This window comes from Triturus cristatus, chromosome 12, assembly GCF_964204655.1.
Source record: "Triturus cristatus chromosome 12, aTriCri1.1, whole genome shotgun sequence".
In the NCBI taxonomy this organism is placed as follows: Eukaryota; Metazoa; Chordata; class Amphibia; order Caudata; family Salamandridae; genus Triturus; species Triturus cristatus.
In genome coordinates this window covers 313,254,675-313,279,385 of record NC_140595.1, presented here as the reverse complement: position 1 = coordinate 313,279,385, position 24,711 = coordinate 313,254,675, and the positions used below count along the sequence as shown (strand labels likewise).

At 44.6% G+C, this 24,711-nt stretch overlaps 1 protein-coding gene across 1 annotated transcript in view; it reads left to right on the top strand.

Annotated features, from left to right (window-relative positions):
- The first annotated feature begins 4,682 nt into the window (after nucleotides 1-4,682).
- The window catches only part of CA7 (carbonic anhydrase 7), a 162,988-nt gene continuing 142,959 nt past the window's right edge, over nucleotides 4,683-24,711 (top strand). Inside the window, exons 1-2 of the mRNA XM_085639495.1 lie at nucleotides 4,683-5,102; nucleotides 13,718-13,915. Of these exons, the coding sequence (XP_085495621.1) occupies nucleotides 5,063-5,102; nucleotides 13,718-13,915 (238 nt within the window). The 5' untranslated portion in view covers nucleotides 4,683-5,062. The remainder of the gene's footprint in view (nucleotides 5,103-13,717; nucleotides 13,916-24,711) is intronic.

Sequence of the window (24,711 nt, the reverse complement as noted above, 5' to 3'; positions counted from 1 at the left end):
TGTGATAAAACACATCAATTGTTTCATCTTCCAACTTCTTCTGTTGTATGAATGGTATCCTTCTTGTGTTGTGCTAACAGTGGACTTGAATGTGGCCTCTAGTCTTAGCATTACCACTTCGAACTCGTTGAGTTCATCTTCCCCTTCAGGTGATTCTATTTTAGGTAAAGATCTAAATATATATTGTCCTTCTGAGCATAGAGAATGGAGCAGGATACACTACCACCTTTCCACTAGCATTCTGTTACCTTCAATTGCCACGAAATATGTATAAAATTCTTCCTTACATCTTTTCCATGGTTTCGGTGGTTCCCATTTAGATTGTAAACATTTTAAAGGAGGTTCTAATTGCATATATGTAAGTAGGTGCACACTGTGAGGAACCTTCCCAATGGAAACAGAGGAGGAGTGCGTTTTCTTTTTTATAGTTCACTGTTTTCTATATTATTTCCTTAAAGGTAGCCCAAGAAGTTGGTGAATTATAATAATAGTATTCAATGCTCACAGCATATTTGCTATCAGCAATGTCACAAACTCAGGGCACAAATATTTATGGATACATATTCAACTCGATATTTGACTCAAGAAAGACTGTCCTAATAAGTCCACACCTTCCTAGGAACACACGTTTATATATAATAGAATTAAATGACAAATACAATTGTGACTGGGTCCAGAGTGAGGCTTGGTCTCCCACATTGTCTCTCCAGAAAGGTCAAGAGCCGACTTTACTACCCAGGCTCCCACCCAGAAAAGGCATACCACATGTTCTGTTAGTGCCTCTATTAGCATCGTTTGGTGATCCCACCCACACCAAGGCAAGACAGAGGCTGTGAGGCCAACAGCATATGTCAATCCAGGATTGCAGGGCGACACCATTGACACTCTGAGTAGAAGCTCAGTGTGCCTCAGTGTCAGGGCCTCGGATCCTCGGAGACGTACGATGCTCAATGGGGGTCCACCTCCTGATAGCTCAAAGGTCTGAATAAAGCCACAGACTTATCGAGTGATCAGGCGAGGGAAGGAAAGGAAAGGGTCAGCAGGGAGGGAGATCTGAAATGAGAAGTACACAAAGATAAATACACCCAGCCTTGGAATGCACCCTGAACAACGATTGAATGATACATATAATAACTAAGTTCCCCCCTTCCAAATACCTGTAAAGGAAAATAACGGCACATTATTCCAGGATATAGCCTCTGCTAAGCCACTGCCTCAACCTTGATCTAGAGATAGAAGAGCAACATTACTACAGACATAATAGCGCTGCCCTGCAGGTAGTTGGTGTATCCGTTATGAACATAGCATACCTAGAGACATACAGCGGCTTGGGACAAGGGTTTTGGAGCTGACATCCGAGGAGCTCAACAAGCCCCTGGTTAAGAAGGCAACAAACAGAAGTATTATTAGTATCCACGGTCTGATAAAAGACACAACACGTAGCTAGAACCAAACAATCTGTGTCTCTCCTGCGGTACTCAGCAGTTCAGTGTTGTGCCAATACCATCATGAACAACCATTAGGAAGCTTGTCACAGCAATTTCAGTAATGTGCAGGCTCCTCCAGAACATGGCTTCATTATCACATATGTGCCTTCTCTGTTCTGGCTGTATTACCATCATACATGCCCAGGAACAAAGAAGCGATGGAGGCAGAACAAACTAAAGATGAAGGCCGCTGCGCGGCGATACCAGTTCCTTCTCTATGTGGGTGGGCCCTCTGCAGTCAATGGCTAAAGCATGAGGATTGGAACCGGAACACCTCACAACCCCGCAAGAGCCTGGCTTGGCTCCTCCAACGGGGTTGCAGAGCCCACTTCTTAAGGCAAATACAGGGCGCGCTGGTCCAACGCGCCTTCAGAGATCGCTAGAACGAGGGAGCCAAAATCCCCCACAGGAGCCACAACCCCAACCCGACCCATGGGGCCGCTACGAGTTGCTAAAGCTCGGGATCGGAACGAAGTGCCAGCGAAATGTATTTTGAAGGAGAACAACAGAAATGGTGCATGCGCACCCCTACCAGGTCCCAGACGCCTTCTCCGTCACAGGTAACCTCCAGGAATTAACGGCGCCGGTCTTCGGAAATCAGGAAGCTTATCCCAGCATCCGACGTGCGTTGTGACGTCACCGTCGGCACGTTCTCCCACGGGATCATGGGATGTGTAGTCCTGGAACTACAGCTTCCGTCTACATGAAGCCGCGAGTGTCGTCAGTGTTCTTCTGCGGCGCCAGCAGTGCGCTGTGACACTCGGATACCAGGTCCATGCTGCACCTACCAGTTGCGGCATATCACAGAGATGGTAGCTGAGAGCAGTGATGCCCATCCTCTTCACCATAATCATGTTGCAACTAAAATGAAGCAAACAGAGCAAGATCATGGAAGCAATGCTGAAACTTTTTAACCACTCACCCCCAGTAAATGGATCTGGGATTAATCCATTGTTCTTTTGCTCACTATGCCACCCCAGTTTGGACCCAGCCATATGCAATTCTGTCTAGACCCTGCTCATCGTGGGAAAGGTCCAGCCCGAACTGCCAGACCAGGTTCTACCTGGACCAGAATCAAGCATCCGGGGACCAGTTTCGGGATATCACCCATCATCAGCTAGGCTAGCTTGAATTCATTGGCACAACTAGCTAGGGACCCACGTTTGGGCATGCCCTTGGCAACTTAGGGAGAACATAGCAAATAAAACAAGATGATGGATGGAGTGCTGAAACTATTCAACCACTCATCCCCAATCAAGGACTGGACTGTTCCGATAGAGAGCAGGGTCAAGAATTATTTTCTTATGGCTGGGTCTAAACTGGAATCGTGTGGCATGTGTATGCCCAGACGTGGGCCCTGTGTTCGCTGCGCCTCCAGATTCAAGCTAGCCTGGCTGATGAGAGGTGATATCCTGAAACTGGTCCCAGGATCCTTGTTTCTGGTCCAGAGAGGCTGGATCTAAACTGAAATCATGTGGCGTGCAAAAAAACTGATGGATTTAACCCAGATCTGGGACTGGGGTAAATTTTTGCTTTATTCAGCATTCCATCCATCATCTGTTCTTTTTGCAACTGTAATAAAGGCATGAGGCCACACGAGGTAAATCCAAAAGTTATTTATTAAGTTTCCACAGTACTGATCAGTCCAGCATCAACTGCCATCCCAACCATCTCACCTAGAGGGTGTATATCACTTGCTTTCGAGGCGTGAACCAACAATACATGGAGGTGGGAAGAGGAGGGGAAACTACACCAGGGAATAAACCATTATATGACACATTCCACTCCTCAGTGTAACCCTCCTTTCGAGACAAGTCCCTTAAATCTTGTGCAAACTTCAACCAGACCCATCAATGCTACCCATGCGAAGCAACCTTTCAACGGTATTCATCTGCAAACGTGCATGCCCCTGTGCCGGGCACCCATAGCAGTTCTATTGGTCTCCTGTAGTCTGGGCCAACCTGAGACTCTGAGACCTCCCTTGTCTACAGTCATTGCTGCCCAGAAAGCCACCTCCTGCGATTTTCCACTTTTTCAGAAAGATCTTCAACTATTCAGGGACGCAAAGCAGGCCCCTGCAGCCCCTGTGGCACAAAAGAGCTTCCAACATTTTAGAGGCCCCTCAACCCTTCGGGGGGAGGGGGGGGGCATCCAGCCCGAGGTCAATGAACATCTGTGAGATGTGAGAGGCTCAGGGGCCCCTCTTCACCTTCTGCACGGAGGCCCCATCATGTTGCTTTATGCTACTGCTGCTACTCTTCCTCAGTGCCAGTCAGATTGTCCATGACAATCTCTTGTCAGTACCAACACTAAGAGATCGTTCCTTAAGCTGCTGCTAGTGCCTCATCGCGAGAACTCCCATCATGTTTAAGTGAGTGCCACCGTGTAAGACCTGTCTTGCCAATATTCAGACAGTGCCACCCTGAGTGATCTGATCTCCCATGTCAGTCTATAGTCAGTGAGCCTTGATACATATTCCATGTCAGTCTACAGCCAGTGTCCCTTGAGACATCTCCCATGTCAGTCTACAGCCAGTGCCCCTTGAGACATCTTCCATGTTTTTCTACAGCCAGTGCCCCTTGAGACATCTTCCATGTCAGTCTGCACTTAGCGCCTCCTTGAAGGATCTCCGGTGCCAGTCTACTGATACTGCCACGCTAAGGGCTCTTCTACTCTCAGCTCGCAATCAATGCCCACCTGAGGCTTCTCCAGTCCAACTGAAGCCAGTGCCACCTTTCTCTGATGAGGCTGAAAGTAATGCCACCCTGCGAGTCCTGCCCGGACTGTCTGATCTGTTCTACCATTAGACTGCTCATATGTCAATCTACACCTGTGCCACCTGGCAGTCGAATCAGTGTTACCCTATGAGATCTAACTTAGGAGTAGAGCTGGTGTCGCTTTGAGCGATGTCCCTCTTCACACCACGGACAGCGACGACCTGTGAGTTCTGCTTTCACTCCTGGGCTGAATTAACAAACTCCCGCCTGTCCCAAGTGTAATATTCAGGATAAAACCACCCAGAACTCATGGAAAAGGAGAAGAGACATCACACCACCAAGCACCTGTCCCGTGTGAAGAAGGACCAACGTTAAGACCCGCCCCCTCTTGCAGAGAGCATCGCGCCCTGCTCTGGTGACAGCGCACCTCTCTCTGCAGGGGATCCCTTTAAGGGGCCGGTCCCAGGACGCGTCCTTCAGCGGTGGCGGTATAAAGGCAGCAGGTACAGCGGACTCAAGAGCAGCTGCCCAGGCAGAGAGACAGAGCGGGGGAGGAAAGGAAGGGAGGCAAAAGGGAAGGAGTGTCAGGGAGCGGGAAGGGAAAGGGAAGGATAGAAAGGGGAGAATAGAAAGGGACAGAAAAATAAGGTGAAGCAGGAAAAAGGGAAGTAAAGACTTAAAGGGAGCAAAGCAAAAGTGAGGAGAAAGAAAAAAAGGAAAGCAATTGATAAGAAGAGAGCAGGAGGAGTGAGGGAGGGGAGTGAAGGGAGTAGAGCAGAAGGCGACGGAGAGGGAGGGTGAGAGGGAAGGCGCGTTGCCGGGCACGGAGGCAGGGGGCTCGGCAGTCTCTTCTCTGCCATGACCGGGCAGCACGGCTGGGGATACGGGGAGGATGACGGTAAGTGAAGCCCGAGCTCCCGGCTCCCCAGGCCCCTGCGCGCCCCCGCTAATTGAGAGCCTCTCTCCCTAGCCCCCAGCACCGCCAGTGCCCCCGCATTCCTGCATATCTGTGTCTGTCACACCGCGCCGTGGCAGCCCAGGAGCCCGCTGCTGCTGCACACCCTCGCCATGGCACATCAGGGGGCTATGGCAGCCCCCGACTGAATTTAGTGCCAACACTGCCAGCCACGCTCCCTGTGGCACCTGCCCCGCGGCGTCGCTCCATGTGGACTCGTTGTTCGCCACCCTCACCCTCAGACAAACACCTGTCCTATGGCAGACCCCCCACCCAGTAACCACTGTTCCTACAACTGCCCAGCATCGATACCCACCCTTGTCAATCCAACTCTGTCTGTATTCAGTTCCCTAATATATCCTACCTTCCAGAGAGCATGGGCACCCCTGGTGCACGGGTGGCGAACCCGCCCCCACCCCTTTCACCACTGGCAGGGCACCCTTGAATACGCAGCCACGTGCCGCCCTTGAATACCTAGCCTGGCACCCACTGTAAGAAGGCATGGGCAGAGCTGGGCACTTTATAAAGAGTCAGTGCCAAAGCTCGGACCCTTAACACCCGCCAAGATCAAAGCTCGGACCCTTAACACCTGCCTAAGGTCAAAGCTAGTACCGTTACTGCGCAGCCAGGGACGGAGCTGGGGTTCCTGAAAAGCGAGTGGTGGGCAGAGGTGGGACCCTTCAGTCAGCCACGGACAGCGCCGGGAGCCCGCATATCCATCAATCGCTAGAGCTGGGAAACTTAATGCCCAGCCATGTTCAGAAATGGGACAGTGAACAATCAAAAATGGACAGAGCTCGGACCCTGACAAGGGGCTCGGAAACTCCAGAAAAGGGAAGTATTGCGCCAAAGGATCCCAAGCAAGGGCAGAGCAGGGGGCAGGGCCCAGGCTACCTGGCCAAGGGCAGAGAAGGGAGAGTGGCTACCCGGTCAAGGGCAGAGAAGGGAGAGTGGCTACCCGGCCAAGGGCAGAGCAGGGACCGTGGCTACCTGGCCAAGGGCAGAGCAGGGACCGTGGCTACCTGGCCAAGGGCAGAGAAGGGAGAGTGGCTACCCGGCCAAGGGCAGAGAAGGGAGAGAGGCTACCCGGCCAAGGGCAGAGCAGGGACCGTGGCTACCTGGCCAAGGGCAGAGTCTAGGGAGAGTGGCTGACTGGCCATGGGCACAATTGGAACTATTGATGTCAGCCATGGCTACAGCTGGCCATTGGTGTCCAGCCATGGGCAAAGCTGGGACCTTGAATGCTCAGCCAGGGGGAGAAGTTCTTCTTTTCCTGTTGTGCTCCTGTCTCCTCCCGGACTCGTGGGTCCTGGGATGTCGTGCAGTGAGGGGGTGTTGTCTCTACCGCGTCGCCTGAGCCCCGAGACACGTGAGCTGTGGATCTGCCCACGAGTCTGGCATCGGGATGACCGGATCCCCCCGGATACTGAGGATGGTTCAGGCAGAGGGCGTTTGAATGTGGAACTCCGCGTGCCCTTGAGAGGATGCCCGGGGGATGCATTGCTCATAGTCCGCCCGGGGGAGCGTCGGACGAGGGTGAAAGCGACGGGAGGGGAGGGGAGGGTGGTAAGTGGTGAGGACAAGTATGACTGGGTGACGAGGGAGACACAACTGTCCACGGCGGGAACAGGCTTTACATGTGCACGTGACACATGCGACGGTCGAAGGATGTATGCTCAGATTCATTTATTGAGCTACGGCTGGGTCCTACTAGTCTCTACCTGGCACAGAACATCCGTTTAGCTCCCCATCGCCAAAAGTGCGTAATCGTCCCCTTCCCTTCTCACGATGAGCCACCACCTATCCCTTTCACTATGTCCCTTACACTCTTTCTCCCTCCCTGTTCAGGGTGTCTTCCTCCTCCTTCACTGTTTTGGACTGTGCCCTTTTCCTTTCCTTTGCCAGGCTGTATCCTCGTCCCAAACCACCCCATGCTCAGTGTGTGTCACGCATCCCGTCTGCACCCTGCTGTCTCTTCTCAGACTGCGACACTGTCCACGTTTCTAGGCGGTGTCCTAATTCCGGGTCTCCCCCCCCCCCCTCCCGCGGCTCTATCTTTCTATTAATTGTTCCCTCTCAAGTTGTGCTTTCCGTAGCGTCATTCCCTCTCTGACTTCCTTACCATTATTCCTTCTCAGTCTGTGCCTTCATTAGCAACATTACTTCTAAGGCGCTGCCTTTTTTCGCGTTATTTTCTCTGTCTCTACCTTCCTTACCCTTATCTCCCTCTCAGGTCTGCCTTTCTCGCCCTTATTCCCTTTCACATGCTCTGCCTTTCATAGCGTTATTACATCTCAGTATGTGCTTTGCTTGCTGTTATTCCCTCTCCTTCCTTGTTATTATTCGCGATGAGTCCACCTGTCCCATGTGCTCTCCTCTGCCTCCTATACCCCTCTCAGACGGGACTCCTCCCCTGCCCCTTCCAGCCCGTGTTCCCCTTGCCTTAGCTAGATTGTGTCTACCTCTGACTGTGTCTTCCTCCTCCAGTCTCCCTTTATTTGGCCTGTTTGTTAGCATGATTCCCCTTCAGACTGTTCCCTCCCCCTCCTCATCTCAATCCCCCATCAGACTGTTCTTTACCCCTTTCCTATCTCTTGCTTTTCTTTTTACCCCTCTCAGACGGTGCTTTCCACCACTTCACCACTAAACTGGGCCTTACTTTCAATTAACAATCACACAGGACAGCTGCAGTGGTAAACCGCACCTCTCATGAGTTCATTGCTTTGAGTCCTCAAAATGAAAGTTACCCAACTCTATTAGTCGGCTGCCCACAGCAGGCACAAAAAGCAATGCAAAAATGGAGAGGCAACAGTAAGGTCTGTCAGTTCTGTATAAGGTTTTGCCCAAACATCACCAAAGCTCAAAGGCCAAAGGCCATATTACAGTAAGTATGCAAATGATAGGCATCTTGTATAGAGGCAAATGTATCTCGCACATGAGTAGTTATTGTTGTAGTTCCACCAGATGTCATGTTATTGGTGTTTTTATAGTGCATGTATCACCCATGAGCTTGTACAAACTTTAGCACCAATGAGTACAACTCACATGGTTTCTGGGGTTATCATGTGTAACTTACAATTGCCTACACTGAATATGATGTTTGACAATGGTGAAACACCATATTCACAGAATGAAATTAATATTACACATTTGAGCTATAAACGCCCTGAGGAAGTTCCATCTTTGTAGGACCGAAACGCATTGGCTGTTCTGTGTGCCACAAGGAATTATCATGTTGAACCAACAAAGGATTTTTTAACATGGAATCAGACAACCGACTGTCTCCATCATTTAGATATTTGCTGTAAAATAGTCTTTAGCCTCTGAGTTTTGGTGATGATTCAACAAAACATTATATATAATTGATATAACTTGATGTTGCCTCTCCATTATTGCACTGTGCCTCACTTTCCCCTATCCCTCTGAGATTGTGCCCTCATTACCACATTCCCTCATCAAATTGCTGCCCTCCTCTCTCACGGTACCCTCAGTGCTTAATTTGTAAAAACAAATAGAATAAAACAAATAATAAGTGAGGGTTCCAAAGTTGATCTTTGGTGTCCGCCGCCAATGCTGTCGAATGCCGGTTAGAGGTGATCCAGCCACTGAAAGTTCGAGTCAGGCTCGAGCCTGAAGTCTGGCTCTGGCTCAGCTCGAGATCCTCTTGCAACCTCGAGCCAAAAACGAGCAAAGCTTTCATGTGGCTTCAGCCTGCCACCCTCCCTCTACGCAGGATGCGGCGTTACACCTACTGCCGTCTTTGGACCTGCGAGAACCAGCTTTGAGTCTCAGTGTAAGCTCAACAACATGTGATTCGGGGCAGATCACTTAATCTCACAAAATGAATGTGACCTTGTGCATTGTAATTGGTGCGCATGTAAAGTGCTCCAGTGCCTTCAGATCGAGTTTGCAATGTAAGAACAATGCACCAAAACAGAAAAACAAAGCGTTAACATTGAAAAGGAACAACGCCAATTTAGTGGCTGATTTTTACAAAGTGAAGCCAGAAAATCTGGCTAAATAGTGCCTTCCTCACTTAAATTGTGTGATGTTAGGCAAATATTTTATTTCACCAAAACTCTTTTTTCCGCATTACGGTGTATGAATCAACTTTCAAATATGTGAGTTCAGAATACCAGTTGTACAAACACATATGTTTGATGTAATAGAATATAATGTTGCTCTGTAGTAATCGTGGTCAGTACAGGGTTTACATGGCAGCTTACTTGCCTTTTGTTCATTAATGGCTCAATGCTTAAAAGCTATCACTTTAAGTAAGTAGTGATCGGTGCAGTGCTATAATGTGACGTATTAATGTCAAAGCTGTTGCAAGTTAAAGAAATGCACTTTTTGTAATTTTGAAGAGACTTTATCATCTTTTAGTTGATGTTTATTGAACATTTTCTCGGCCCGGCTGGTGCACGGGCTCCAAGAGCCACGCCTGTCCCTCGGCTGGGCTCTGTCTCGGCTCTTTGTATTACCTTGTTGGCTCACCCACCTCAAGTGCTGGAGTTGTCGAATACCAGAGGTGTTTGTTTTGGTTCAATCTCACTCCTCTTCACTCTTCACCCTCCACCCTGCACGTCTCTTCACCTCACTCTTACAGGCTCTTTTTCACTCCTGCTTTTTACTTTGTTTCCGTGTTTTTTCATCCTCCTGGCTTTTACCTCTCTTTTCTAGGGTTGAAGTTTCAAAATGAAAAGAATGTTCCCTTCCCTAAAAACTCAAGAGTGCAACTGAAACCACCACCCGCGACCAGAGTCACACATTTAGTACTAGCTGTACGCTGCCAATGCTGGGATTTGTCATACCCTCCTGCCACCTAATGCCCCCACCCCTCTGGGACTGCTTCACCACCCTTCCTAACCCATTCCCCCAATCGGATACCAGTTCTGAGATTGTTCTCTCCCTGGTGTGTTAGCTCAAGATCACACAGTGTTCGCACGAGCGCCTGGGGGAAGGAATCTTCATTTTAAAGGGATTTATTTTGCCTGTCTCCTCTGAAGGTCGTGACTCATTCTGCGATGCCCCGGATTGGAGGTCACTGCAGTGAATATGGATGATATTACACAGGGCCGCCTTTAGCGCTGGTGCAAAAATCTTAGTTGGCGCCCCCCAAAAAGTCTCCTGGTCCACGGGTTCCCTCACTACCACGCTCCACCAGTGCCCTTGATCTCTCCACAGCCCTCTCTCACATGCATTTCATTCGTTTTATAGCGCTAGTCATCTCAGTGTAGGGTGTCAGAGTACTTTACATCAAACACACATTCTAGAGAGACAGGAAATCATACGTGTGTAAATCAGTCTATAGGAAATATTACATAAGACAATGAGGGTACAAGGTGGAGTCACATGTCACCGATACCAGTAGGCAGTATATTTTAAGAGAGTTTGGTCTGGAGCAGGTCAAACTCAGGATTTAAAATGAGTCACAGTGGTTAGGGTTGGGTTGACTAATAAGAATGTATTTCTATCCCATCTAATCCATGTTAGCAACATTTGGACAATGAAACACCAGGGGAAAAACATAACGTTCTAACCAATTCCATGCAGTTTGCCTGCAGCTCTTGATGGCAGTTCATAGCTCACTGTGTTATTTTAGGGTTTTAACTTATGAACTTCAAGTAACAAAGGCATCTCTGTGACAAAAGCAGTAACCTACTGAGCGAACCGCATGAAATACGGGGGCATATAATCAAGCACGGCGTTAACATTATCGCTGCTTTAGCGGCAGAAAACTACTGCTAAAGCGGCGATAATGGGCTTGATAATATGCCGCAGAGAATTCCAATAGAAGCTGATGTTGACACCAGAACATGGGCTTCTATGGGAATTCTCAAGGGCATATTATCAAGCCCATTATCGCCGCTTTAGCTGCAGGTTCCTGCCGCTAAACGGCGATAATGTTAACGCCGTTTCTTGATAATATGCCCCCATAAACGGTGATTTCAGTGGTTTACATGCTTTGAAGCAGGCATATTAACACTCAGCATTCCTTTATCATGAGTGGAAACTGCCACTAGACAAAAAATTCCCAGCTATCTTGACATTTTTATTGTTGCCTGAAAACTGCCAGACACACAAGGAAGTCCGCAGTAGGTGCTTTTAAACACGTGCTATTTCTAAACATAGCACCCCCGAGGTCAGCTCCGGGTGCGGCTGCACCGGTTGCACTGCTCTAGAGCTGGCCCTAATTTCATACAGGACGTTAATGTGATTTCAGGTTTTGAAAGCCAAATACATTTTTTTCTTAGTTTGACTACTGAAATATAAAATACCTGCGGTAACATACCGCCTGTCGGTGGGTTTACATATGCACCAATATGGATTCGTAGACTAAACCACTCATGGAAACTGAGCTCCTGGTAAAACAGATCATATCCCTCCCTTGTTTCAAGAAATAGGCAACATTCATCTAGGGTACCAGGCAAAGCCATCCATTAAACCAGCCAGAAACTAGGCATTATATCAGTTTGAAATAATGTATGAAACCAGATTGCAGTCACATGCAAAACCAAACTGAAACAAGCATTTGCAATGCAATAGGTCTCGCATTTTCCAGAGTTTGAGCTATTGGCATTGTAAATGACAATGCCTTTTATTTATGTGTTGTTTTGAAATGAATAAAAGGCACAGTCATTTACAATGGCAAAAGCTTGAACTCTCTCAAATGCGAGGTATTTTGCATTTCAAATGCATTCTGTGCAAGTGCCAGCCCTCTGAGTGAGTACGACAAGCCACTGTTAACAGTTAGGAAGATTTATCAGCAGCATGGATGGCGCTCATGAAGGTTGTTTGGGTTACTGCATTTCTCACCAGCTGTCTTAGTGAAAAGAGTGTGTAATGCGCTTAACAGGACACTGCCTCAGTGCACGGAATGTCAAAAATATTGCCGGGACCTTCAGAAGGCTAGAATATCATAAGCACCGACTGCGTTTTACTATGATTGTGCAGAGAAACGGAGAAAGGCTTTGCAGAGGGGGATTGAATGAGGCTTTGCACAGGTTACTGAGGGGATGTCGGTATAACATTTGAAGATCACTGCTATACACTGATGAGGAAGATCTACCCGAAATAAGAGTATTTCTGTTACAAAGCTATGCTGGTGTGTGATCGTATTTAAGACTACTATTACAAATAGCTTTAAGTTTGGAGAATGAAGATTATCACTTTACAAATTTTAACATTTGAAAGGACAATCACTCAACTTTTGCGCTTCTTTGCATTTTAATTGTAGGAAGAACTAGAAGCTGGGAATCAGAAACACTTGAACATTAAAAGGTTTCGCATTCCCGTATATTCAAAAACTGATCAAGTTCTAGTTTGAGCTAGATACCATGATAGTACAGCGACTGCCACACCGTAATGCTGCGGCTGTTCTTTCACGGGAGGTAAGGAAGAGCACTCGAGATAAAAGAGGGGTATAGAAAACCTTCAGCATTAAAAACGAAACTATGTTTAGTCAAATAATTCGAGAGGCAGCAAGCTAAGTGATCGCGATTGCGATCAAACATCAAAGCGGCCTTGTGGGTGAGAAAGTGAAAGTAATCTCGGTAAAACGCGGCGCGCGCGCGCCCGCGCACATGCACTGTAGCTCTAGGCTGGCCTGGTAGCACTTTTTGGAGCCCTCTCAATAAGTCTCGCCAGACCAGCGCATGCGCTGGGTCAGGCGAGACCTAAAAACGACATATAAAACACACAGAATCTAGTTGTGAAATCAGACTTTAAATGGCTATTGAACCAGAATGAAATCAGATAAAAGACAGACCTGCAAACATGTATGTAACCAGAGTGAAATTAGCAATGAAAGCAGAGAAAGGCAGCTATGAATTCAGATTGAAACTGAATATGAATCTGCAATGACACAGCTGTTTAAGCAGATTCAAGCTCTCTAGGAGAGCAGACTGAAACAGGCTGAGACCAAACATGAAAAGGCACTGAAACTAGATTACCAATCAGACTGAGGTGCTCTATGAAACCAGGCAGAAACAGACTGAAACCAAATATGAAACTAGACTGAATCCAGATATGAAAACCACTGTGAATGTAGTGATTACTTGCAACCAGTTGTACCGCCAAGGTCACTCAAACTAGGAAGACTGAAAACAGATGCATTACCAGATTTAAGGTAGCTGTGAAACCAGTTGTCTGGTTTGTGAAACTGGTTACCTCTTGTAACAGCTTGAGCACTAAACTAGTTCCGCCATTCACAACACTGTTGCTTCTCAACTAGGTTCACACCATGAAATTACAATACATACAACAAATAGGTTACCATCATGCTTGTAAGTCAGTAGGCCAAGCTTCCATTTAGGTACTCACAAGTCAAAGGTTACAATTACAGGCAGCAACCACTCAGCCATGTATTCCAGGCCAATAAAATACATTATATTGAGTTGTGCATGACCACCTACTCAAGGAGCGAGGCAATATTATTACCACTTTAGTCTTGTACGGATTTTAATTATGCAAATTTCCTAAGACCTAGTAAGGCATTTGTTCCAGATGGTACCACCATTGAAAAGTAAGAGACTTTACTTGTTTTTCTCCATACTTAGGTCCTTCAGAATGGCACAGGTCCTTCCCCATCGCAGAGGGTGAGCGACAATCTCCAATCAACATAGTCCCCGCCGGAGCAGTGTATAACCCCAATCTTAAGGAGCTGACCATTTCCTATGAGTCATGCAACTCGCTCCACATCTCCAACAACGGCCACTCAGTCATGGTGGAGTTTGATGACAGCGACGACAAGACTGGTAAGCTTTGTATTCCTTATGAAAGACGGGATGTGTTCTTGTCCTCATATCGTCTACCCATTTTAGAGGGGGAACCTGTACCTTGCGACAATGACAGGTGTGCGTGTAGCCTTGATGGATGTGGGAAAAACTACATTCGAAAGAGCTTTATTGATAAGCCAAAGGTTAATACTTGAAATTTATACCACCGAGGGAAAAAAAACGCCAGTATCACTACACTACTAGTTTTCAGAGTTGACACCAAAAGTTTAAAAAGGGGCATCTTTAGAGCTGGATAGACATGACTGACATTACATTTTCTGACCGCAGGATTGCGCTGTAGCCTACATGGCAGCTCGTTCTGCAGCCTTCCCTCTTTCTCCAAGGATGTCGCACCATTTTATCACTCTAATGTTTTCTTGGAAAGTCGTTTACCATCTGGACTGTTTCAGAGAGTTTGCTTCTGTGACTTCTACCTCTGTACCTTGGATAGTGCAGGGAAACACCCTTTTGCTTTCCATTTCCCTCCTGTATTCTGGGTTGCAGAGATCTGGTGTTCTTAAGTTCCAACTTCTTTTTGTGTCCTTCGCTTCTTTTGCAGCTGAGTTGTAGTCACTGTCCTGAGGTCTGTAACACTCCAGATTAGTGTGTACCTCCATCTAGCAGGAGACGTACTGCTAATAGAGTCCATGCTTTAGTTTCTTGAGCCATGCCTCATGAGCTGTGGCACTGATGATAGTTCACTGCAGAACGAGTCTAGATCGCGGACGCGACCAGCCTTTTTTTCGAGACAAACCGCAAGCCGACTTTGAATAAGCTCTGTTAGTGTCGACTTCTTACTCAGCCACTATCGGCACCCCTCGAGGGACGCACACCTTCGGAGCCCACAGTGGTCTTATAAGCTTCCTTATTGGAAAAGCCACCTACTTCTGTTGCGCTTTGTCATTGGGTGATTCCGGTCCCGCATTGTCCTGCGGAAGCCAAATTTGGAGGCCGAAACGCTTCGACTTTTCATCAAGGACCAACACTGTGCATCCTAAAGAAAAGAAAAGAACCCATCGGGGATTACACCATATAGCTAATGATGGACTCAATTAATTTGACAACAGTTGGTCTATAATGTATTAGTGTTGGCTCACTCAGACGGTTTCTTTATTTGCCCAAAGGAAGGCACATCCTCCGTCATTTTCGGACAGCCTATTCACCTAATTGTTGCGAATATTTAAGTTATAATAACTATGCGCTGTGATTCAGTATGATCTAAGTGTGGATAAATGTTAACTGAATACTTAAAAGTTTTGAATAATAAAGTTATTATTGGGTCAATGTTTCCTTCCATTTGCACAGCAATGCTTTACTTTTTTCAAATTAAGAGATTCAACATGATTGTTAAAACATTATTAGATTACTTTTGATAATCACCTCTACCTAAGGCCAACTATTAATTAATAGGCTTCTCTAGATACTTCGTTTGTTATCTATCCCTTGCAGCCACCTTTCCTTTTGAAACATGTTTATGTTGTAGCCCAGGCTCCAGAGGGTTATATGGGCTCGTTCCCTCCTTTTGTTTTACACTAATGATAGTTCAGGCTGGTGCTGTTGTCATAGATTTGCAGGTTTGGTATGTATGACTCAAGACTTTTTGTATGATTCTTTTTTTTATATAGTAAGTGCCTAGTGGTGCAGTGGGTTTGTGACACTTTTTAGGTCTGGAGTTAGCCAAGACCACCTGATTTTACTACAATTACATGTACAAAATAAACATTTATTGGGGCTTTCATCAAGCCCTGTTCTCCCACTGGTCTTTTATTGTTGCATTCACATTTTTTCTCCGCCCACTACAGCATACAGTTTGGAGCACCTCACTTCAGCCATTGGTTACCTCTACTGTGAGTGATGGCATTCTGGACTTTCACAAGTAGCACATCCATACATAAAATAGTTCTCTTCAGTACCAGGGACTACTAAGGCAATGAGTGCTTTTTGAGACCAAATACATGTTTGTGCTTTAAGGCGCTGTTTTAAAAAAAAAATTGTTTCCCCAACAATAACGTTTTACAAAAACCATGACAAAAACAAAACAAGTACTGACAAAACCAAAGGCTGGTAGCCATATGTGGAGGTGTAGCCTCTTCATCAAGTACACGAAGATCAGAAGTAGTTCATTGAGGTTTTATTAGGTACAAGCAAATGAAGAAACCTCATCCAACAGCATCAAGAGTAACAGCTTCTCTCCTATTTGAATATCCTCTGCACATCATTCAGTGTTCTAAACATCTCTAGGCAACCTTACCATATTCTAAGTTCTATATTCTAGGCATACTAAGAACACACTAATACTAAGAATACCACATCATCTCCCCCCGAATAAACACATTAAAGAATACAAAGTAATAAAAGATACAGAAAAACTAAGGTACACAATCATGTAGACGAAGAGGAATCTTTTTTACACGTTTAGGTCTATCACAAACAACATCTTTCGGTAAAACAGAGTTAGACACAATTTCTTCATCAAATTTACTTGTGATATGTCCTTCTATAGAGATGTTGGAAGGCAAAACAGCAATCCTGCTAAGATTCCAGATTTTGTGATCACTGGTTTTAACGGCGTTATCAAATAATTTAATAATTTGAAAAGGTTTACTAAATTTAGAATTACAACTAGATTTCCTTGGAGATTTTATCTTTACCCAATCACCTACATGTACAATCGTTTTCTTAACAGCTTTTCTCACATCATAGTGAGATTTACATTCAAGCATTTTCTTCTTTTCCTTTTCTTTCCAGTCAGGTATGGGATCAGTGTTGTTTTGTCACTAACCCAACACGGAAGCAAAGAAACATTTTCTATTCTCCCTTTAAACAAACGAAAGGGACTGACACCTGTGGAAGAGTGAGGTGAAAACCTAAATTCCCTTACTTTTTTTTTTATTGCAAGTTCCCAAGAGTCACCACAAGACCGAGCTTGCTGAATTGTTTCTTTAATTACTTTTATGAACCTCTCCACAACACCATTACATTGTGGATGATAGAGCGCAGCTCTCTTGTGTGTAATTCCCCTCTCTTTTAGGAAAGATTGCATGCTATTAGATATGAATTGTACTCCATTATCTGACAGGATTGTCTTTGGATACCCTTCATGTTCAAATAGTTCACTTAAAAATTTAATTACAATACCAGATTCAATAGAATTAACAATTTTGAATTCTGGCCATCTAGAATACAAGTCAATGCATACTATAATGTATTGATCTTGTGATTTTAATTTTATTGGTCCTAAGATATCAATGGAGATGTCAGACCAAGGTCCAGCAGCCTGCTGCCTAATAACCATAGGTTGAGTCCTGCATTTTAATGATTTGTCAGAGTTGCAACAATCAACACAATCACGTACTGCCCTTTCGACATGCGTGTCCATAGCAGGCCACCAGTATGCTTCTCTTAGCCTTTCCTTTGTTTTTGCAATTCCCATGTGTGAAGAGTGTGCATTACTCACCAGTTTATCTCTTAAAGGGTTAGGAGGTACTAGTTTACTGCCACGTAAGAGAAGGTTATCCAAAACAGCCATTTCATCTTTTACATGAAAGAAACCTCTCACAGTTTCATCACACACATTTTTGTGACACCAACCATTGTTGACCATATGAATTACTTTTTGTAAAATGGAATCGTAAGATTTTCTCTCCATTCATCTTCTGTGATCATTCCCTCACTAACTAAACTTGATTTCTTCAACAAAACTCTCTCCACCAAACAGGTCAGTATCATTGACCTCTTCATCGTTCTTATCTCCCAGTCTCGAAAGGCAGTCTGCAAGGATATTGTTTGAGCCTGGAACATGGAAAATTTCAAACTCAAACTCTTGTAGAGCCACAACCCATTTTCTAATTCTGTGTGAAACAAAATCTATACCCTTATTGGAGTAAACTTTCCTTAAGGGGTTTATGATCTGTGAAAACCTTAAACTCCTTCCCCCACAAAAATTTCCTTAATTTCCGTATAGCCCAAAAAACTGCTAAAGCCTCTTTCTCAATTACAGAGTACTGTAATTCTGCCCCTCTTAATGGTCTGGAAATGAAAAGTATAGTGTTTTCTTTTCCATGTACCTTTTGTTTCAATACAGCTCCAATGCCGGTTGCACAGGCATCAGTTAAGAGAAACAACATTTTAGAAGGATCAAAACTGTCTAAACTATGAGCATTATGTAAATCATTTTTTATACAATTGAATTCTTCTTCACATTTTTTACACCATAAGAATTCATTACCTTTCTTCATAAGGGTACGGAGTGAGACAGTTTTTTCAGCAACATTTGGTACAAATGTATGGTAAAATTCAGCCATGCCAAAGAATTTTACCAGCTCGTCTTTGTTAGAAGGGGATCTTAGATTTAAGGTGGAGTTCACTAGAGAAGGTTTTGGTTTGATACCATCTTGTGAGACCAAATGTCCTAGATATTCTATTTCTTTTACATTAAAGTTACATTTGTCTCCACGAAGTGTTAAACCAGTTGATTGCAATTTCTGTAAAACATCTGTTACCCTAGTATCATGTTCCAAGACATCTTTACTATATATTAATATGTCATCTTGATATATTTTAACACCTTTGACATTATGCAAAACACTTTCCATCACCCTTTGGAACACAGAAGCTGCAGATATCAATCCAAAGGGCATCCTTACAAACTTGAATGTGCCAAAGGGTGTGACAAACCCTGTAAGATCTTGAGAAAGTTTATGGAGTTTGACTTGGTGATATGCAGACGTTAGGTCCAGCGAAGTAAAATGCTTAGCTTCATTGAGAGAACACAGCATTTCACTAATATTGGGTAAGGGATAGTGATCGACAACAACAGCTTTGTTTAGTTCTCTTAGATCAATGCAGAGACGGGCCTCTCCATTGGCCTTGCGGGCCATCACCACCGGAGAAACCCATTCAGTTGCTTCTACCTCCTGTATGATTCCCTTCACAATCAGTTTGTCTAGTTCATTTTTCATTTGTTCTCTAACGAGCAAAGGAACATTTCTGACTTTTGCTATTTTCGGAATAGCATCCTTTTTCAGAACAATTTGATGAACATATTTTTTTAAACAACCTAAATCATTTCCAAAAAGAATAGGGAATTTTTTGATCCATTCACTTGATTTGTTTTTAACTAAGGATACCTGAGGAATTTCTTTCAAACACACAGAGGGATTTTCATTTGGATCAAGAAAAACATTTAATTCCTTTTGATGTATCCAGCTGATAAGAGAGTCTCCTTTCATAGAAACATAAATCTTCCCAGGAATAATTCTTCCTTTCAAGTCTATGGTCCCTATGAAATATCCTAGAAGATCAATGGTAGTCCCTCCATGCCCTTTGGGTCTCACATCCGGTTTATACAGAGTGACTTTATCTTTGAGTTTGTTTTCATAAAAGGACTTTGGAATCAGTGTAATTTTTGCTCCTGAATCAAATATCATCTTTACTGGGGCATCATTTACTAAAACTTCTTCACACGGCCCCTCGGAGTGATTTTCATGTACTTGTGAAACAACAATTTCATCTAGATCATCTTCAAATAGATCTACCCCCACTTCTCTTATTTTCTTTTTAGGTTTGCTGGTTTTACAAAATTTAGAAAGATGTCCTCTTTTCCCACAAACTTTACAAATTGTTTTCCAACCCGGACAATCCTTATAATTAGCCAAATGTCCATTGTCGCCGCATCTATAACATTTTCCTTCAAATTTTTTCTCATTGACAGATTTTTGGGGTACAGATGTTTGAGAAGTTTTGGATTTGACTACTTTCTCATCATTTTTTATGATCTTTACCTCAGTACTGTTTGATTTTTCACCTGAGTAATTTTTTTTAAGAACGTCAACACAAGCTTTGCTGTGTTCATTGCTCTTTGCAATGACAATGTCTTCATCCAAGGAAGGATTGTCTTTTTGCTACAACGCATCTCTTATTTTTTCTTGTACACAACCTAACATGAATTGATCCCTTAGACGTTCATCCAGTGTGTGACTGAAATTGCATGTAGATGCTAGTTTCCGAAGAACAGTAATGTATTGTTGTACCGACTATTCTTGTCTTTGCATGCGCCTACCAAAATGGTATCTCTCCAGTACAGTGCTTATTTTAGGAAGATAGTGAAGATCTAATTTCTTTATACATATCTCATATTCATTTAAAGAATTACTTTCTTGATCTGACAGTTCTGGAAGATGTTCGAAAACCTCCTGTCCTTCCGAACCTAGACAATGCATGAGTAAGGAAGTTTTCCTTTCTGCACTTAAGGAAGTGCCACAAACTCTAGCATAGTGACTAAAAACCTTCTTCCACTTCTGCCATGGAATTGGAGGATCTTCTGGTGACGTCAAGAAAAATGGAGGAGTTGTGACGTTTTGCATATTGGATGCGAAGGATTTAAAGATTATATATTTTTTAAATAATCTTGTGGTCTTCTATATCATAAATACAAAATTCTGTAATTTAGATAAATTTTATATTGTGTTGATGAATTTCTCAAAATACATGAATAAATAAATATATATATATATATCCACAGTCACTATTGTTATAATGCGGAGTTTCCTTGTCAATGTAAATTTTGTTGCGCGATGAGGTTACACTTATCTCTAACAAAAAGTAGCGAGAATAATTATGTAGGCCCAAAGCATCAGGCAAAAGCCCCACAGATCAGGCAATGCATGTGAGACAACTCTTCCAGGAATATAATTACATCATAATGGTGAGTGAACTCTTCCTGGAACGTGATTACATCATAATGGTTTCAGGCCTTTTCCTTGTGCGTGGTAGTAACTAGGCCAAAGGCATCAGGCACAGGCCTTTAAGGTCAGGCAAGACGCGTATGCAGAGTCTCATTAAATAGAGGCCTTGAATTACCTATGCCGCTAGCAGCTGACGGTCTTAAAAGGTAACATGGAAGATCCTACCGTTGTTTGTAGCATCAAGCTCTCTTGTTACGGGAACATTTCAGACGAGTCAAAGCTTTCAAGATGTGCTCTGTTGAGATTTCTTCTTGATTTGCGTAGGTATTCGTCGCCAAAATGTGGAGGTGTAGCCTCTTCATCAAGTACACGAAGATCAGAAGTAGTTCATTGAGGTTTTATTAGGTACAAGCAAATGAAGAAACCTCATCCAACAGCATCAAGAGTAACAGCTTCTCTCCTATTTGAATATCCTCTGCACATCATTCAATGTTCTAAACATCTCTAGGCAACCTTACCATATTCTAAGTTCTATATTCTAGGCTTACTAAGAACACACTAATACTAAGAATACCACATCATATCTAGATTTCTTGGCTTTGCAAATGTTTGTATTCAGATAGAGCCACAGTTTACCGACCCATTTTAGGATATATGACAATACACGTGCAGAAACAGAGAGATACAGGAAGGAATTTGTTGATGCAGGAAGACATGGGTGTGTGGACATTAGGAGACGTATGGATACATGGGCATGGAAAGATACTGGAGGGCATGAGAATACACTCACAGGGCACTGGAGGGCATTGGAGACATACATAAGCTAGGGAGACATAAGGGACACACAGCTATAGGGGAGACATGAACACTAAAAGAAATGGGAAGATACCAGCACTAGGTGATCTTTGGAGACTCAGAAAAGTTGGCCATAGAGGCTTGGAGACACAAACATTTGGAGACACTGAAGGGATACAGGAAAGCACTCAGAAGGCAGTGTAGCATTTGGGAGACACAGCGTGACATATGGGAGACACAAGAAGTCCAGAGGGAGACACTGGAAGGGCATGTTATTGATACTGGGAGACAGTACCAGACACTGGGGAAATGTAGCAAAACACCGGAGAGCCATGGCATAAAACTGGGGAGGCAGGCAGTGCCAGTGGGAAGACAGGGGTGACACTAATGAGAGATGGCAAGACATGGGGAAGACACCACAATATACTATGGCGGCACCAGGATATTGGGGTTTCCCTGAGAAACATTAGGGAGACATAAGAAATGCTGGGGAGACTTGGAGAGATAGAGAGACATTGAGGGGAGAAAGACTCTTGGAGGGGAAAACAATGGGACATATAGAGACATCTAGTAGGATAACACTGGAGAGACACAAAAATGGGGAGACAACACAGAAGGATATATAGATATGGGAAGACAATGGGAGAAACAAGATGACATTGAGGAGACACTGGGAGACGTAGGAAAGCACTTTGAGAACCAGAAAAATTGTGGGAGATTTGGGAAGACAAGCATATAGGGAGACACATAGCTGGAAGATCCCTGAGGGGCCTGATGAGACACTCAAGGGACATGAAAATGCACTGGGGAGAGAAAAGATTATAAGAAGATGCTGAAAAGACAAGCATACAGGGAGTCACATACATGGGAGATCCTTGGGAGACATGGGAAGAAACTTGTGAGACATGGAAAACACTGACGAGACTCAAGATGACAGGAAGACACAGAGAAGACACTCAAAGGCAAAGTTTTAAGAGGGGTAAAAAAAAGTGGGGGTCTCTAAAAGTGGTGTGGCCTACATAATCAAGGGAGCGGCCTAAAAGTGTAAACTATGAGGCTTATTTATGAGAGGCTTGCACTGCCGGAACGTCACTTTTTTTGACCCTCCGATGGAGCAAGCTTCTCAATCATATCTATGAGGCGATGCAAAGCCACTCTGCGCTGCTTTGCACGGCCTCATAAATATGGATTAAGACAAAGCAGCACAAGTCGCAAGGCATTGAATGGGAGTTGCAGTGGGTTTTCCCAAACACTGATGGATTTTGATGCTGCTCAATCAAGTAAACCTGAGGCATCCTCAAAACCTTATGCCTTCCCAGAGCAGGCGTAACAAGGAGAAATATTTGTATTCCCCGTTTTTTCTCTTGCCATGTGTGATGCATTCTGCAGCACACATAGAAAGAGGAAAATGCCTCACTCCATTGCTTTTGTGCTGGAAGGTGCCCCTTGCAGCACAAAAACAATCCTGCCTCCAACGGAGGCGCTCTTGCACCATGGTGCAAAGGTGCCTAAGTTGGCGCTAAGCAGCAAAAAAAAAGTCTGGAATGCACCGTATTTCATAAATGCGGTGCATTCCCGCCCTTTCACTGTGGTGTAGGGCAGCGCAGCATGAAGACTTGCTTCCTTTATGAGGAATTGCCCTAAGCCAATTCCTCATAAATGAGGCCCTGTATTTCTATGATTCCTATAATATGCCAGCGACTGATATTTTGGTTCCTGTCTGAGATTTCAGTTTTGTCTTCCAGCTATATAACACAACAGCTGACAGAGACTTAAAACCAGCCAGGACTATTGGCTTTGCCAGAGGTTGTTAGTTGTTTAAGATAAATTAGTAACAATAATATTTATTTTTGTAAATCATTTATATTGAAAATGTTTCACATCAGAAATTCGATGCAGTGAATTAAACATTACTGAAGCCTGCGAAAAGTGTAGTGGTCTTGAGAGTGTCTTAACCCCTTCGATGCGTGTGACGGAGCGGTTCCGTCATGCGCATCGGTCGCGCTGTGCGCATGACGGAACCGCTCCGTCACGGCCCCGCCCGCGCAACGAACCTTCAGCACGGCGCGGTAATCCGCGCCGCGCTGAAGGGGTTAATCATTCCTGTTATGCTTCACAATCGTTAGACATACACACCTTTTTCTCACTACATCTCGTCCATCTGCATATCTTTCACCTCATCTCTTTTTTGTTCAGCACCGTCTTTTCACTCTCTCCTGCATCTACTTCACTTCACCACCCCACAAACACAGCGCACCCACTCACTTGTAAGCACTGTATTTTCTTTTACTTTCGCCTCGTCAATATTTTGACAACTGTGTACCTCCTTCACATACATGTACACAGAAGTACAACTGGAACTAGAATAACTGACGACTGCTCCCTGCGCTCTTCAGTGAGGTCAATGATTGGATATGCACTTATTATGAACACCTTTTCACCCACTGACAAGCTGTGGGATATTGGGTTACTGGTTAAAGGGGGCGAAACCCTACTCAAGCAGCATCCACAATTCTTGCCAGGATGAAATACAAGCAAACCCCAAATTATTCTAGACTTAACCCTCTGGCTTAGGACAAAATCAGTCAATCTTAACTTAGAGGCAATGTGTGAAGTAATTTATGCAGCACTTCAAACAGTAATACAGTGAAAACATCACACAAGGAAAAATCCCACACCAGTTAAAAAAATAGAGGAAAATTCAATACATTTTTTGAGGCTAAAAAGTACAAAGCTTCACTTGCAGTTATCTGACCGTGCAAGATCTGGTGAAAGTCACAAGTTTAGGCTAACCCCGATAAAGTGTTGGCCGGATAAAGGGACCAGGTTAGTTCTGCTGAAAGAGCTACCATCTAAAGTCCAGCATGAAGAGTTCAGTTTGTGGTGGATGGGCGGCAAGCAGCAGAGAGAGCATCGTGGACTGCCATCAAGGTAGCCCGAAGATACTTTTGGCCATCATGGATGGTTGCTGGTGGTCGCTGCAACGTGAAGAGTCGGGATTACTGAAGCTTCGCATTGGTGGTCAGAGCAGGTGGCAAGATCTTGGCGCAAACTGGCCCGTTTGTGGTTACAGAGAGCCCAAAATGTCAGGAATTCTCTTTTACTTGAAGAGGGGTCTCAACTGATGCCACACCAAGTGTCCAGCACCTGAGGGGCACCACTTGGAGATCAGGAACTCATTCCATCAGAGGCCAGCAGTGCTCAGGCTGGTCCAGTTGTAGGTCCAGGCAACAGGTCTGCTGAGCAGATGCCGGGACTCTTCTGGAGCTTGTTATTTCCCTGTAGCTAAGAACA